This window comes from Pseudophryne corroboree, chromosome 9 (assembly GCF_028390025.1).
Source record: "Pseudophryne corroboree isolate aPseCor3 chromosome 9, aPseCor3.hap2, whole genome shotgun sequence".
Lineage (NCBI taxonomy): Eukaryota > Metazoa > Chordata > Amphibia > Anura > Myobatrachidae > Pseudophryne > Pseudophryne corroboree.
The window spans coordinates 356941248-356958382 of record NC_086452.1 but is presented as its reverse complement, the minus strand read 5'-3'; the positions used below and the strand labels follow the sequence as shown (position 1 = coordinate 356958382).

At 49.3% G+C, this 17135-nt stretch overlaps 1 protein-coding gene across 3 annotated transcripts in view; it reads right to left on the bottom strand.

Annotated features, from left to right (window-relative positions):
- Positions 1-17135, bottom strand: part of NOL8 (nucleolar protein 8) — a 108434-nt gene that overhangs the window by 29792 nt on the left and 61507 nt on the right. For all 3 annotated transcript variants that reach the window (XM_063940714.1, XM_063940712.1, XM_063940713.1), the window contains exon 13: positions 2774-3051. In XM_063940714.1, coding sequence (XP_063796784.1) covers positions 2774-3051 — 278 coding nt within the window. The remainder of the gene's footprint in view (positions 1-2773; positions 3052-17135) is intronic.

The window sequence follows — 17135 nt, the reverse complement described above, 5'->3', positions numbered from 1 at the left end:
AAAGCCTGATGAGGTGGCCAAATTAGAATATGAAGGTAGGCGTCCTTGATATCCAGGGAAACCAGGAACTCCTGTTCTTTCAGAGCCGCAATCACTGCCCTCAGGGATTCCATTTTGAATTTGAAAACTTTTAGGTAAGGATCCAAGGACTTTAGGTTCAAAATGGGCCTACCGAGCCGTCCGGCTTTGGAACCACAAACCAGTTGGAGTAATAACCCCTGCCTCATTGTGGTATTGGTGCTGGGACAATGACATGGGACAAGACCAACTATCGGATAGCCTGTTGCAACGTAAACTTGCATATCCTCCAAAGCTGGCAAGCTTGATTTGAAAAATCGTTGGGGAGGAGCACCGTTGAACTCCAGCTTGTAGCCCTGAGAAATGAGGTCCCTTACCCAGGTATCCTGGCAGGAGCTTTCCCAAATGTGGCTGAAGTGACGCAGTAGGGCTCCCACCTAGAGATCTCCTCTGGGTGGGTGGGCACAGTCATGCTGAGGACTTGGTGGAAGCAGAACTGGTGCGCTGTTCCTGAGAACTGGTGGTTGCAGGTCTTTTAGACTTACCTCTGGTGCATCTATTTGCATTAGAGGCACCTCTGGCCCTACAACAAAATCTGTTAGACCGAAAGGACTGAACAGACGGCACCGGGTAGGAACGCCTAGCCGGCGGGGCCCCAGAGGGGAGAAACGTGGATTTCCCAGCAGTGACTTTGGAAATCCACGTATCCAACTCATCCCCAAAGAGCCATTCCCCTGAAAAAGGGAAGGATTCCACAATGCTCTTTGATTCTGCGTCCGCTATCCACGGACGCAACCACAAAGCCCTGCGTGCCGATACTGCCATGACAGAAGTCCTAGCTTTAATATTCCCCATTGCCTTTAGCGAATCACACAGGACGCATGTAGTGTCCTGAATGTGCCTTAGGAGGGTCACCGTAGTGACCAGAGGCATAGCCTCGGAGAGGACCTCCTGAATGAATAGCATGGGTCATCCAGCAACCCGCTATGACCGGCCGTTGCGATACACCTGCTGCCATGTAAATGGATTTGAGTGTAGCCTCTATTTTTCTGTTCCCAAGATCATTTATAGTAAAGGAGCCCAGGACAGACAGGACAGCCTTTTTGGACAGTCGAGAGACTGACACATCAACCACCGGGGGTTCTTCCCAAAATTTTCTACTTTCAGGAGCAAATGGGAAAGTGCGCAAAAACTTTTTTGACACTTGGAATTTTTTGTCTGGATTTTTCCAGGCTAATTTGAATATGTCATCTAACTCTACAGAATCAGGTAAAGACACCCTGAGCAGAATCGGAATCCCCACTAATGGGATCAATGTCCTCCCCATCCTCCAGTATTTCCTCATCTGAATCAGAGAGTAGAGAAGGCAAACCACGATTCTGTGGTGCTGCATATGGGGGGGGGGGGGGGGGGGGGGGGTGTAACATCTGCCCTAGCAGCTAAATCTGCAACAGCCTGTTGTAGTAGCTGAGTTTTCTATACATTTGCAGTGAGCTAGGTTGACATATCAGGTATCATAGTATAAGAGACTCTAGCCAGGAGGGCTCTGGACCCTCTCCCCCAGCCGCTTCACTGATTTGTGAACATTGGCTGCATTGTTCACAAGACACAGAATCAGATGATACTGGAGAGAATCTAGTGCGACATACACTGCACAGCTTGTGTTTACCCATGTTTCACAGTAAGCACAAGAACATACACACAGACAGTAACACTTTTTAAGTCTGCCCTTACTGTATGTGAGAGGAGACACCAGCACAACCGTAGCTGCACAGTCACAGTGAGGCTGACAGCTAATTATATCACAGTAACACTAATAATTTCTGTCCTGTAGAGGACTCAGATAGTGTACAATAGCAGCTCCCCCCCTTTGCTACACCCTGTACCAGTTTCCAGGGTGTCTTGTGAGACAGGAAGCGCTGTGTGTGCGCGCTATCTGTGGCTGCATTAAGCAGAGGAAGGCGCCAAAATGCCTCTGGTTCCGCTCTGAGATAGCTCCGCCACCTCCAATGGCGCCACCGACAGTGTTTTTTTTATACTGGCAAGGTCTCCTGTTTGCTTAAAAACATCACACAAGTGCTAGTTCAAGCTGCTTGAAGCCAGTCTACGAGGGCCTCTAGCGGGTCCCCCCAGGAGGGTCCCATATGCCGCGCCCGCGTTCAGCTGCACCTTCGTACTCACCACAGACGTCACCTTCAGGCATATGTTAGGGGTGTGCTGCGTGCTGCAATTGATACAGCCAAGGCACAGTGCCCAGCTAAACAACCACCCCTCAGGACGGTGGTCCTGCAGCGGGGAAGCGGCTCTGCACCCCACAAGGCCGGTGACCGCCCCACCCCCAACTCCCACGGTGCAGGTATGCTGTTGCCCAAACAGCATACAGAAAATAACAAACGTTTAAAGGAAATTGAAGAAAACTCTCTGGATCTGCAGAGATGTGCAACCTCTCCTGAGGGCACTTTTTTCTAAACTGCCTGTGGGAGGGGGCATAGAGGGAAGGAGAAAGCACACAAAGTGAAGAAATTTCAAGTGCACCGGCGCATTTGGACCCCGTCTATACCCCATTGTACTAATACTCCCCAATATCCCTTATGGATGCTAGAGAAATTTACAGATCTAAGTTATTTTTCCTGCCAGACAGATCTGCACTCTGTCAGTGACTTTACTGAGAAATGGCAACAATCATGCTGTACAGCTAGGAAATAGCCCTAAATGTGCCTGCATGGACATGAACAACTCAGACAAGAATCCTTACCCTCTTGAGACACACTCTCCTCGGCACTAGTCCCGAAGAAGGAAAATGTGAATCCCCCAGGCTCCTCAGCCTTTTGAAAGCTAAAAGCTGTGTTTGCAATTGAGCGCTCAGCTTCCATCCTCGCCGATTCCTCCTCTTGGTCCCACGCGGTTGCTGTTGCTTCAGACTTTGATGTTCCAAATGCCTCTTTTAAGTCTATGGCCACTTCATGGTAGGTTTCCTTGGAGACCTCAGGTAGCTTTTCTGCTTCCAGGCGTTTTTTCTTTCTCTCAGATTTGCTGGGGAAAACAGAATAAAATAATGTTCATATAATGGCAACTATGAGGACAGTGTCCTCCTTCACCTGAAACTGGGTTTTATGATCCAAAATACAGTTTTGGCATATTGCAATCTTTAATAAAAACAGGATATCTGCAAAAGCATGTCTGATTCTGTGCCTCAGTGCATAAATGATATACAGATATATCCTCATACAGCCAGCCTCAATATGCCATGCAGCAAGAGATGACTGGTGTGAGAGCCGCAAAGCCCCGTGCAACTCTGCTAAAATTGGCATTTTTTTTTTTTCAGACAATGGGGGTTATTCAATTAGTGCGGTTTTTTCAATTGGCCGGAAAAAAAATATAGGATTTTAATTACCTACCGGTAAATCCTTTTCTCGTAGTCCATAAGGGATCTTGGGGAGACTTAGTACGATGGGGTGCACTTGAAGTTTCTTCACTGGGTGTGCTGGCTCCTTCCCTCTATTACCTATAACTGCTGTGGTACTGGGCAAACAGTGCCCGAAGGAGAAAGGACATATACAAGAGAAGGAACATGACAACAAAGAGTGGTGAGATTTAACACCAGCACACCACGATCATATAACAACCAGCAACGGCTGGTAACAATAACAGCAACAGCTGAACAGGTAACCACATAACAAAGAACCTGCAGAAAATCAACGCACTGAGGCTGGCGCCCAATATCCCTTATGGACTACGAGAAAAGGATATACCGGTAAGTAATTAAAATCCTATTTTCTCTAGCATCCATAAAAGATATTGGGGAGACTTATTACGATGGGGATGTCCCAAAGCTTCCAGAACGGGCGGGAATGTGCAGAGACTGCTGCAGCACCGCCTGCCCAAACTGGGTATACTCTTTGGTCAAGGTATCAAACTTGTAGAACTTCACAAAGGTGTTCTTCCCCAACCAGGTAGCAGCTCGGCATAGTTGCAAGGCCAAAACTCCACGGGCAGCTGCCCAGGAAGAGCCCACAGATCTTATAGAGTGGACTATCAGAGACTTAGGAACAAGTTAGGCTGCTGACACATAGGCCTGTTGGATGGTAAACCTAAGCCAACGAGCAATGGACTGCTTCGAAGCAGGACAACCCTTCTTCTGCATATCATAGAGCACGAACAAGGAATCAGTCTTTCTGATCCGAGCCGTTCGCTTGACATAGATCTTCAAGGCTTGCACAGCATCCAATGCCTCCGGAGGAACAGAAGTGTCAGAACTGTACGGAACCACAATAGGTTGATTCAAGTGAAATGCAGAGACAACCTTCGGCAGGAATTGCTGCCTAGTCCTGAGCTTCACTCTATCCTCGTAAAAGACCAAGCATGGACTTTTACAAGATAAGGCCCCCAATTCAGAGCCACGTCTAGCAGAAGCCAGGGCCAGTAACATCACTGTCTTCCACGTGAAGTACTTGTCTTCTACAGTCATCAGAGGCTCAAACCAGGAGGAAAATAGAAATTCCAATCCCACATTCAATTCCCAGGGAGCCGTAGGCGGCACAAAAGGAGGTTGTATGTGGAGTACCCCTTGCAAGAAGGTCTGACCTTCTGGCAACAGTGCCAATTTCTTCTGGAGGAAAATGGAGAGACCCGAAATCTGGACCTTAATGGAACCCAGACGCAAGCCCTTATCCACACCAGCCTGGAGGAAACGTAAGAAACGTCCCAAGTGGAACTCTGAAGGAGAATAGGTGCGTTCCTCGCACCAAGAGACATATCTTCTCCAGATATAATGATAGTGTTTTGACGTCACAGGTTTCCTGGCCTGAACCATGGTAGTAATAAACTTTTTGGAAAGGCCCTCATGAGCTAGGATGTTCCGCTCAACTTCCATGCCGTCAAACGAAGTCGCCATAAGTCCGGGTAGACGAACGGTCCTCATTGAAGATGATCGCTTCTTAGTGGTAGAGGCCAAGGGTCTTCGACTGACATGTCCTGAAGATCAGCGTACTACGCCCTCCAGGGCAATCAGAATTGCCTGGACTCCTTGATTTCTGATTTGCTTGAGCACCCTTGGGAGCAACGGAATCGGAGGAAACAGGTAGACCAGCCGGTAAAGCAAAGGCGACATCAGTGTATCCACTGCCCTCGCCTGAGGGTCCCTGGTTCGTGAGCAATACCAGTGAAGCTTCTTGTTGAGATGAGAAGCCATCATGTCTATCTGCGGGCACCCCACCAGTGGATGATCTATTGGAACACCTGTGTCACAACTGAGGGCCTGAGCTGACGGGAGGCAGCCTCAGTTGTAGGGGCTGAGATGTACCGGAACCTGGGAGGTTGTATCAGACCCCTGGACATGTAAGTAACATGAATAATAACTGCCCGAAGGCGTGACCACGACAACTTAGATAAAAGTCAATGATGTTTATTATGACAACTCCGCATCACAGCAGCAATAAAAGAAAACGTAAAAGTCAGCAAAGAATAAATACAGTTCCTGAGTACTACAGCATGGCAGGAGCCACAGGGCACTGGTAGTGTGAGATAGTTCTTATGATCTTCTAGATGGAAAGTCCTTACCAGGCCCGGCTGTAGCAATGGAGATAACCCAGGATTGTACCAGCTGGTGTTCCAGGAAGAGCTGGGTTGCTGAAGGTAAAACAGCTGCTGTGGATACTGGCTGGAACCAGACTGTTGTTAGCACGGAGTGGATACTGGCTGGAACCAGTTAAATAATAAATGAACTTTGGGAGCGATGAAATGTGAACTGAAATGTAGAACTTGAGAGCGGAGAAATAATAATTCCGGTGGAGAGTGGTAAAGTGTAGAAAGGACACCGGCCCTTTAAGGGAAGCTGTACTCTGCTGGAAGCCGAGGCTGGAAGCAGGTAGTGTTGTAGCTGGAAACAGATGAATCCACAATGGATTGGAGAGTCAGGCTACACCGCAGGTGGAATGCTGGTGCGGGTCTCTATGGTGGAAGTCTTGAGACAGGAGCTGGAACCTGGAAGACAATCATAGAAGAGAGACAAACAGGAACTAGGTTTGACAACCAAAGCACTGACGTCTTCCTTGCTCAGGTACAGCTTACTTATACCTGCAGCAAGGAAGGGGTTGGCTAGGCAATTATGCAAATCAACAACACAGACAGCAGATTGGTGGAAATGATCAGATGACAGAATCCAAGATGGCTGCGCCCATGCAGACACTTGGAGGGAAGTTTGGTTTGTAATCCATGTGGTCTGGGAAACAGTAATGGCGGCGCCGGCCACCGGAGACAGGAGACGCCAGGCTGATAGATGCACATTTAACCACGCGGGCACAGCGGAGGCCGCGGCTGATGAAAAGACCACTCTGCATGTGGAAACTCAGGAACAGCGGAATCCGGTCCTGGAACGCTGAGCCAGCCTTAGGAGGCATCTGAAGGGTAAGTAATGGCGTCCAGATACCCGGATCGTGACAGCACCCCCCCCTTTAGGAGTGGCCCCAGGACACTTCTTAGGCTTTAAAGGAAACTTTGCGTGGAAATTTCGGACCAAGGCAGGAGCATGGACGTCAGAGGCATTGGTCCAAGAGCGTTCTTCAGGACCATAGCCCTTCCAGTCAATGAGATACTGAAGTTGACCGTAACGGTGACGTGAGTCCAGGATCTTGGCCACTTCATACTCAACGCCTCGTTGAGTTTGGACTTTCGGAGTTGGTGGAAGTGAGGAATGAAACCGATTCAAGATTAGCGGTTTCAACAGGGAAACATGGAATGTCCTGGGTATTTTTAAGAAGGGAGGTAACTGGAGTCTGTAAGCAACAGGATTGATGACTTGATCAATTTTAAAAGGACCGATGTAGCGAGGTGCAAACTTCATACTGGGAACTCTTAACCTCAAATTCTTCGTGGATAACCATACCCGATCACCCACCTTGAGAGCAGGAACTGCTCGACGCTTCTTATCCGCAAACTTCTTGTACCTGAACGATGCCTTGAGCAGAGCTGATCGTACGCTCTTCCAGATATTGGCAAACTGATGCAAGGTGATATCCACTGCGGGAACAGAAGTTGCTGGAAGCGGTTGGAACTCAGGGACTTTAGGGTGGAATCCAAAGTTGGTGAAGAATGGTGTTGAGGAAGATGAAGAATGATACTGGTTGTTATGACAGAACTCGGCCCAGGGAAGTAATTGAACCCAGTCATCTTGAGAGGAGGACACATAGATGCGGAGGAAGGCCTCCAAGTCCTGATTCACCCTCTCAGTTTGACCATTGGTCTGAGGATGGTAAGCCGTGGAAAACTTTAACTTGACTTGGAGGACTTGACATAAACTTCGCCAGAATTTGGCTGTGAATTGAACTCCTCGATCTGAGATAATTTCTTCTGGAAGACCGTGGAGTCGGAAGATCTCTTGTATGAATACTTGAGCCAACTTGGAAGCTGACGGAAGACCGGTGAGAGGAATGAAGTGTGCCATCTTGGTGAACCGGTCAACTACCACCCAGATGGTATTGAACTTGTTGCACATGGGCAAATCTGTAATAAAATCCATCGACAAATGGGTCCATGGTCGACGGGGAACAGATAGTGGAACCAGTTGCCCCGCAGGCGACTGGCGGGATACTTTATGTTGAGCACACTTTGGGCAAGATGCAATAAACTCCAAAACGTCCTTTTTCAGAGTTGGCCACCAATAGGACCTAGAGATAAACTCCAGGGTTTTTTGGATACCTGTATGTCCGGCAAAACGGGAAGCATGGGCCCAATGCATGAGCTTCTTCCTTAGTGTCGGCTTCACAAAACTTTTCCCTGATGGGGGCGTAGAGTCCATCCCTACCGTGGAGAATGCCAACGGATTTATAATAGGATGCTTGTCTGAAGACTCTGACTCATTTTCTTGCTCCCATGAGCGGGAAAGGGCATCGGCCTTGCGATTCTGAGAGCCCGGACAGAACTGGAGTTTAAAGTCGAACCTGGAAAAGAAAAGTGCCCATCTGGCCTGACGAGGGTTGAGACATTGTGCGCCTTTTAGATATAGAAGGTTCTTGTGGTCTGTAAGGATGGTGATTGAATGAGAAGCTCCCTCCAACAGATATCTCCACTCCTCTAGAGCGAGCTTGATGGCTAGCAACTCCTGGTCGCCAATGGCATAGTTGCGCTCCGCTGGGGAGAACTTCCGTGAGAAGAAACTGCAAGGATGTAAATGACCATCTTTAGCCCTCTGAGATAACACCGCTCCTACTCCAACGGAGGAGGCATCCACCTCTAAGATGAAAGGAGAGTCGATGTCAGGCTGTTTCAGGACAGGTGCAGAGATGAACCTCTGTTTTAAAAGATGAAAAGCTTGCATGGCTTCTTCAGACCACTTGGACGGGTTAGCACCCTTCTTGGTGAAAGCAGTAATAGGCGCCACAATGGTGGAAAAGTCTCGTATAAACTTTCGGTAATAATTGGCGAACCCTAAGAACCTCTGGACCCCTTTGAGGGTTAAGGGTACCGGCCAATTCTGGATTGCTTGTAGTTTCTCAGGATCCATCTCTAGTCCGGAACCGGACACAATGTACCCTAGAAACGGAATGGACTTGACTTCAAAGACGCATTTCTCTAATTTGCAGTAGAGATGATTGACACGGAGACGGGACAGAACCTCCTTTACCCAGAAACGATGTTCCTCTAAATCGTTGGCAAAAATGAGGATATCATCTAGATAGACCACGACATGACGGTATAGAATGTCTCTGAAGATCTCATTGACGAAATGCTGGAAGACAGCTGGAGCATTGCTCAATCCGAAGGGCATGACGAGGTACTCATAATGTCCGTCACGGGTGTTAAATGCGGTCTTCCACTCGTCACCCTCACGGATCCGGATGAGATTGTATGCACCTCTCAGGTCCAGCTTTGTAAAGATGGTAGCTCCGCTAACTCTGTCAAAGAGCTCAGTAATCAGGGGTAAAGGATAGCGGTTCTTGATGGTAATGTCGTTCAAACCTCTGTAGTCGATGCACGGCCGCAGACCACCATCTTTCTTCTTTACAAAAAAGAAGCCTGCGCCGGCTGGAGAAGAAGAAGGTCGAATGAACCCCTTTGCTAGGTTCTCTTTAATGTATTCCTCCATAGAATGTGTCTCGGGGAGAGACAACGGATAAGTTCGGCCTCGAGGTGGAACCTTCCCTGGAACGAGATCAATCGGGCAGTCCCATTCTCTATGAGGAGGAAGGATATCAGCAGAAGCTTTACTGAACACATCCGTGAAATCTTGATATGGAGGAGGTGGAACATCAGACGACCTGGGGGAGGAAGAACAGACAGGCAACACTTTAAACAAACATGTCTTAGTACAGGAGGAACCCCATGCCAGGATTTGCGTAGTCGTCCAATCAATTGTAGGATTGTGAAGACGGAGCCATGGAAGGCCCAGGACCACAGGATGTGTGGCTCTTGGAATCACTAAAAATGAAATAAGTTCGGAATGAAGAACTCCCACTCTCAGACGAACTGGTAGAGTCCTTAGAGAAATAACTGTATCAAAAATTTTACTGCCATCCACAGCAGTTAAGGAAAAGGACGAAGGAAGTCTCTCGGTGGGTAGGGACCACCGTTTAACATAGGCTTCAGTAATAAAGTTCCCAGCTGCTCCGGAATCCAGGAGGGCAATGACGTTCTGATAACGTTGAGCAACTTGAAGCGAGACTGGGAGGTTACAATCTTGAGGAGATGGAGAGGAGATCATTACTCCTAGCCGGCCCTCTCCTTGGCGAGCTAGGATTTGGAGTTTCCCGGACGTTTGGGACAGGCATTAATGGTGTGAGACGGAGCTGCACAATACAGACAGAGAAACTCGGAGAGACGTCTTCGGCGCTCAGCAGGAGTTAAACGGGAACGGCCAATTTGCATGGGTTCATCTGTAGTTGGTGACAGTTGGCGAGGAGGAGGAGTAGAAGATTTTGGAGCAGATGATCTTCCACGCTCAGTTGCTCTCTCTCTGAAACGTAAGTCAACTTTCGTACAAAGTGAGATTAGCTCATCTAACTTGGAGGGTAAGTCTCTGGTAGCCAACTCATCTTTAATACGCTCGGATAAACCATGCCAGAATGCAGCATACAGGGCCTCGTCGTTCCATGCCAGTTCGGATGCCAGGATCTGGAACTGTATAAGATATTGTCCTACAGTACGTGATTCCTGGCGTAAACGGAGAATCTCAGACGAAGCTGAAGTTACCCTGCCTGGCTCGTCGAAGATGCGCCTGAATGTTGACACAAATGCAGTGTAAGAAGATAGCAGGGTGTCGGACCTCTCCCATAACGGTGATGCCCAATCAAGGGCTGAGCCACTGAGAAGAGAAATAATGTAGGCAATTTTTGTACGGTCACTGGGAAAATTGCCAGGTTGTAGCTCAAACTGAATCTCACACTGGTTGAGAAATCCCCTGCAGAATCTTGGAGATCCGTCAAATTTTGCTGGCGTTGGAAGATGAAGACGTGGAGCAGAAATGGGTAAGGTGGGTGGGGTTATAGCTGGAGTCACTGTGGTTGACGCACCAGACGCGCCTGATCCACGGAGAGTTGTCTGAATCCCATCCAGCCGAGTAGAGAGATCCTGGAGACAGCGGATGATGTGGCCCTGTGCAGCCTCCTGATGTTCTAGTCGGGCTGCCAGTTCTTGCATCGGCCTGGCCGCTTGATCCTGGTCTCCGGCTGGATTCATTAGGTCAGTGCTTACTGTCACAACTGAGGGCCTGAGCTGACGGGAGGCAGCCTCAGTTGTAGGGGCTGAGATGTACCGGAACCTGGGAGGTTGTATCAGACCCCTGGACATGTAAGTAACATGAATAATAACTGCCCGAAGGCGTGACCACGACAACTTAGATAAAAGTCAATGATGTTTATTATGACAACTCCGCATCACAGCAGCAATAAAAGAAAACGTAAAAGTCAGCAAAGAATAAATACAGTTCCTGAGTACTACAGCATGGCAGGAGCCACAGGGCACTGGTAGTGTGAGATAGTTCTTATGATCTTCTAGATGGAAAGTCCTTACCAGGCCCGGCTGTAGCAATGGAGATAACCCAGGATTGTACCAGCTGGTGTTCCAGGAAGAGCTGGGTTGCTGAAGGTAAAACAGCTGCTGTGGATACTGGCTGGAACCAGACTGTTGTTAGCACGGAGTGGATACTGGCTGGAACCAGTTAAATAATAAATGAACTTTGGGAGCGATGAAATGTGAACTGAAATGTAGAACTTGAGAGCGGAGAAATAATAATTCCGGTGGAGAGTGGTAAAGTGTAGAAAGGACACCGGCCCTTTAAGGGAAGCTGTACTCTGCTGGAAGCTGAGGCTGGAAGCAGGTAGTGTTGTAGCTGGAAACAGATGAATCCACAATGGATTGGAGAGTCAGGCTACACCGCAGGTGGAATGCTGGTGCGGGTCTCTATGGTGGAAGTCTTGAGACAGGAGCTGGAACCTGGAAGACAATCATAGAAGAGAGACAAACAGGAACTAGGTTTGACAACCAAAGCACTGACGTCTTCCTTGCTCAGGTACAGCTTACTTATACCTGCAGCAAGGAAGGGGTTGGCTAGGCAATTATGCAAATCAACAACACAGACAGCAGATTGGTGGAAATGATCAGATGACAGAATCCAAGATGGCTGCGCCCATGCAGACACTTGGAGGGAAGTTTGGTTTGTAATCCATGTGGTCTGGGAAACAGTAATGGCGGCGCCGGCCACCGGAGACAGGAGACGCCAGGCTGATAGATGCACATTTAACCACGCGGGCACAGCGGAGGCCGCGGCTGATGAAAAGACCACTCTGCATGTGGAAACTCAGGAACAGCGGAATCCGGTCCTGGAACGCTGAGCCCGCCTTAGGAGGCATCTGAAGGGTAAGTAATGGCGTCCAGATACCCGGATCGTGACAACCTGCTGGTGGAGACCCCACTTACCCGGGTGGAGATCGTGATGACTCAGCAAGTCCACTTCCCAGTTGTTCACACCCAGAATGAATATTGCCGACATTGTTCTTATATTTCTTTACGCCCAGAGGAGAATTTTTGACACCTCTTGCATACAGCCTCTGCTTTTTGTTCCTCCTTGTCGTGGGCTTAACACCTGCTCTGAAACTGTGCACCCCATCCTCGCAGACTCGCATCCGTCGTGGGGAGGGTCCAATCCTGAATTCCGAAACTCCGGCCTTCCAGTAGGTTGGAGGACTGTAGCCACCACAGGAGGGAAATCCCGGCCTGAGGTGACAGCCGAATCATTCGGTGCATCTGGAGATGTGAACCAGACCACTTGCTCAGGAGATGCAATTAAATGTTCTGGCATAGAACTTCCCATATTGGATCGCCTCGCTTCCCCAACAATCTGATGCAAAGATGGATGTATACACGAGCAGTTTGGAGCACAATGCGGCCCATCTCCTGAAGTGTTCTCGCCTTGTCCTCTGGGAAGAACACCTTCTGGGCCACCGTATCCAGTAACATGCCCAAGAACAGGAGCCGCTGTATTGGTACTAGGTGGGACTTCTGTAGATTGAGAATCCACCCATGAAGTGACAGAAGTTGGATAGTGTGGTCGATATGGAGCAATAAAACCTCCTTGGATCTTGCTTTTATCAGATGATCGTCCAGGTAAGGGACAACATTGATCCCATGGACCCGGAGTTGGAACATCATCTCCGCCAATACCTTCGTGAAAACCCTCGGAGCCGTGGACAGGCCAAAGGGTAGTGCCTGGAACTGGCAGTGATTGCCCAAGTAGGGCAAACCTCAGAAAAGCCTGATGAGGTGGCCAAATTAGAATATGAAGGTAGGCGTCCTTGATATCCAGGGAAACCAGGAACTCCTGTTCTTCCAGAGCCGCAATCACTGCCCTCAGGGATTCCATTTTGAATTTGAAAACTTTTAGGTAAGGATCCAAGGACTTTAGGTTCAGAATGGGCTGTACCGAGCTGTCCGGCTTTGGAACCAGAAACCGGTTGGAGTAATAACCCCTGCCTCGTTGTGGTATCGGTACTGGGACAATGACATGGCACTGGATCAACTTTCGGATGGCCTGTTGCAACGTAACCTGCATATCCTCCAAAGCTGGCAAGTTTGATTTGATAAATCGCCTGGGAGGAGCACCGAACTCAAGCTTGTAGCCCTGAGAAATGAGGTCCCTACCCAGGTATCCTGGCAGGAGCTTTTCCAGATGCAGCTGAAGTGACGCAGTCGGGCTCCCACCTCGAGATCTCCTTGGGGTGGGTGGACACCGTAATGCTGAGGACTTAGTGGAAGCTGAACTGGTGCTCTGTTCCTGAGAACCAGCGGTTGCAGGTCTTTTTGACTTACCTCTGGTGCATCTATTTGCATTAGAGGCACCTCTGGCCCTAGAACGAAACCTGTTAGACCGAAAGGACTGAACAGACGGCCCCGGGTAGGAATGCCTAGCCGGCGGGGCCCCAGAGGGGAGATACGTGGATTTCCCAGCAGTGACTTTGACCGGCCGTTGCGATACACCTGCTGCCATATAAATAGATTTGAGTGTAGCCTCTATTTTTCTGTCCCCAGGATCATTTATAGTAAAGGAGCACGGGGCAGGCGACACCGCCTTTTTGGACAGTCGAGAGACTGATACATAAACCCCGGGGGTTCTTCCCAGAAATTCCTTTCTTAAGGAGCAAATGGGAAAGTGTGCAAAAACTTTTTTGACACTTGGAATTTTTTGTCTGGATGTTTCACAGTAAGCGCAAGAACATACACACAGACAGTAATACTTTTCAAGTCTGCCCTTACTGTATGCGAGAGGAGACACAGAGAGAAGGATACCAGTACACCTTTAGCTGCACAGTCCCAGTGAGGCTGACAGCTAATTATATCACAGTGACACTAATAATTCCTGTCCTGTAGAGGACCCAGATAGTGCACAATAGCAGCTCTCCCCCTTTGCTACACCCTGTACCAGTTTTCCAGGGTGTGTTGTGAGACAGGAAGCGTTGTGTGTGCTGCCTGTGGCTGCATTAACCAGAGGAAGGCGCAAAAATGCCTCTGGTTCCGCTCTTAGGAAGCTCCGCCCCCTCCAATGGCTCCAGAGATGAAGTGTTTTTTTTATACTGGCGATGTCTCCTGTTTGCTTAAAAACATCACACAAGTGCTAGTTCAAGCTGTTTGAAGCCAGTCTACATGGGAGACTCTAGCGGGTCCCCCCAGGAGGGTCCCGTATGCTGCACCCGCGTTCAGCCGCACCGTGAACCAGGGTACCCCTTAGTGGGGCCCCCGGTTTTTAGTCACCAGTGGGCACCTTCAGGTATAGGTTAGGGGTGTGCGGCGTGCTGCGGTTGTGACAGCCAAGGCGCAGTGCCCCAATGAACAACCACCCCTCAGGACAGTGGTCCTGCAGCGGGGAAACTGCTCTGCACCTCGCAAGGCCGGTAACCACCTCCCTTCCTAACTCCCACGGTGCAGGTATGCTGTTGCCCAAACAGCATACCAAAAATAAGATTTTAAACCTACCGGTAAATCTATTTCTCCTAGTCCGTAGAGGATGCTGGGGACTCCGTAAGGACCATGGGGTATAGACGGGCTTCGCAGGAGATAGGGCACCTAAAAAGAACTTTGACTATGGGTGTGCACTGGCTCCTCCCTCTATGCCCCTCCTCCAGACCCCAGTTAGAGAACTGTGCCCAGAGGAGATGGACAATACAAGGCAGGATTTAGCAATCCAAGGGCAAGATTCATACCAGCCCACACCAATCATACCATGTAACCTGGAACATACATAACCAGTTAACAGTATGAACAAAACAACAGGAACGGTCCAAGACCGATGTCAACTGTAACATAACCCTTATGTAAGCAACAACTATATACAAGTCTTGCAGAGTTTCCGCACTGGGACGGGCGCCCAGCATCCTCTACGGACTAGGAGAAATAGATTTACCGGTAGGTTTAAAATCTTATTTTCTCTTACTTCCTAGAGGATGCTGGGGACTCCGTAAGGACCATGGGGTTTATACCAAAGCATCCAATCGGGCGGGAGAGTGCGTATGACTCTGCAGCACCGACTGAGCAAACGCTAGGTCCTCATCAGCCAGGGTATCAAACTTGTAGAATTTAGCAAAAGTGTTTGACCCCGACCAAGTCGCCGCTCGGCAAAGTTGTAAAGCCGAGGCGCCTCGGGCAGCCGCCCAAGAAGAGCCCACCTTCCTAGTGGAATGGGCCTTAACCGAATTCAGTACCAGCAATCCAGCCGTAGAGTGAGCCTGCTGAATCGTATTACAGATCCAGCGAGCAATAGTCTGCTTCGAAGCAGGAGCGCCAATCTTATTGGCCGCATACAGGATAAACAGAGCCTCTGTTTTCCTAACTCTAGCCGTCCTGGCTACATAAATTTTTAAGGCCCTGACTACGTCCAGGGATCTGGAATCCTCCAGGTCACTTGTAGCCACAGGCACCACAATAGGTTGATTCATATGGAACGAAGAAACCACTTTAGGCAAAAATTGCGGACGTGTCATCAATTCAGCTCGATCCACATGAAAAATCAAGTAGGGGCTAGTGATGAGCGGATTCGGTTTTACTCGGTTCTCAAAACCGAATCTTATTGGCTCACTGATGTCACGTGTTTTGGATAGCCAATAAGATTCGGTTTTGAGAACCGAGTAAAACCGAGTAAAACCGAATCCGCTCATCACTAGTAGGGGCTCTTGTGTGACAAAGCCGCCAACTCTGACACTCGCCTTGCTGATGCAAAGGCCAACAACATGACCACCTTCCAGGTAAGAAATTTCAACTCAACCTTGTTAAGCGGTTCAAACCAGTGTGATTTTAGGAACTGCAACACCACGTTCAGGTCCCATGGTGCCACTGGAGGCACAAAAGGGGGCTGGGTGTGCGGCACTCCCTTTACAAACGTCTGGACTTCTGGAAGAGAAGCCAACTCCTTCTGAAAGAAAATCGAGAGGGCCGAAATCTGTACCTTAACAGAGCCTAATTTCAGGCCCATATCCACTCCTGTCTGTAGGAAGTGGAGAAGACGACCCAGATGAAAATCTTCCGTAGGTGCATTCTTGGTCTCACACCAAGACGCATACTTTCGCCAGATACGGTGATAATGTTTTATCGTCACCTCCTTCCTAGCCTTTATTAATGTAGGGATGACCTCTTCCGGAATCCCCTTTTTTGCTAGGATTCGGCGTTCAACCGCCATGCCGTCAAACGTAACCGCAGTAAGTCTTGAAATACATAGGGCCCCTGCTGCAACAGGTCTTCTCTCAGAGGAAGAGGCCAGGGGTCTCTGTGAGCATCTCTTGTAGATCCGAGTACCAAGCCCTTCGAGGCCAGTCTGGGACAACGAGTATCGTCTGTACACTTTTGTGATGAGAGGAAGAGGAGGAAACACATAGACCGATTTGAACACCCACGGTGTTACCAGAGCGTCCACTGCTATTGCCTGAGGGTCCCGAGACCTGGCGCAGTACCTCTGAAGTTTTTTGTTGAGACGTGACGCCATCCTGTCTATTTGAGGAGTTCCCCAAAGACGTGTTACATCTGCAAAGACTTCTTGATGAAGTCCCCACTCTCCTGGATGGAGATCGTGTCTGCTGAGGAAGTCTGCTTCCCAGTTGTCCACTCCCGGAATGAAGACAGCTGACAGAGCGCTTACATGATTTTCCGCCCAGCGAAGGATCCTTGTGGCTTCCGCCATCGCGACTCTGCTTTTTGTCCCGCCTTGGCGGTTTACATGAGCCACTGCTGTGACATTGTCTGATTGAATCAGAACCGGTAGGTTTCGAAGAAAATTCTCCGCTTGTCGAAGGCCGTTGTAAATGGCCCTGAGTTCCAACACATTGATGTGTAGACAGGACTCCTGGTCTGACTACAGACCCTGAAAATGTTTTCCCTGTGTGACCGCTCCCCATCCTCGGAGGCTCGCGTCCGTGGTAACCAGGATCCAATCCTGAATTCCGAACCTGCGACCCTCCAGGAGGTGAGCACTTTGCAACCACCACAGGAGGGACACTCTGGTCCCTGGAGACAGAGTTATTTTCCGATGTAAGTGCAGATGGGACCCGGACCACTTGTCCAGAAGGTCCCATTGAAAAATCCTTGCATGGAACCTGCCGAAGGGAATGGCCTCGTAGGCCGCCACCATTTTCCCCAGAACTCGA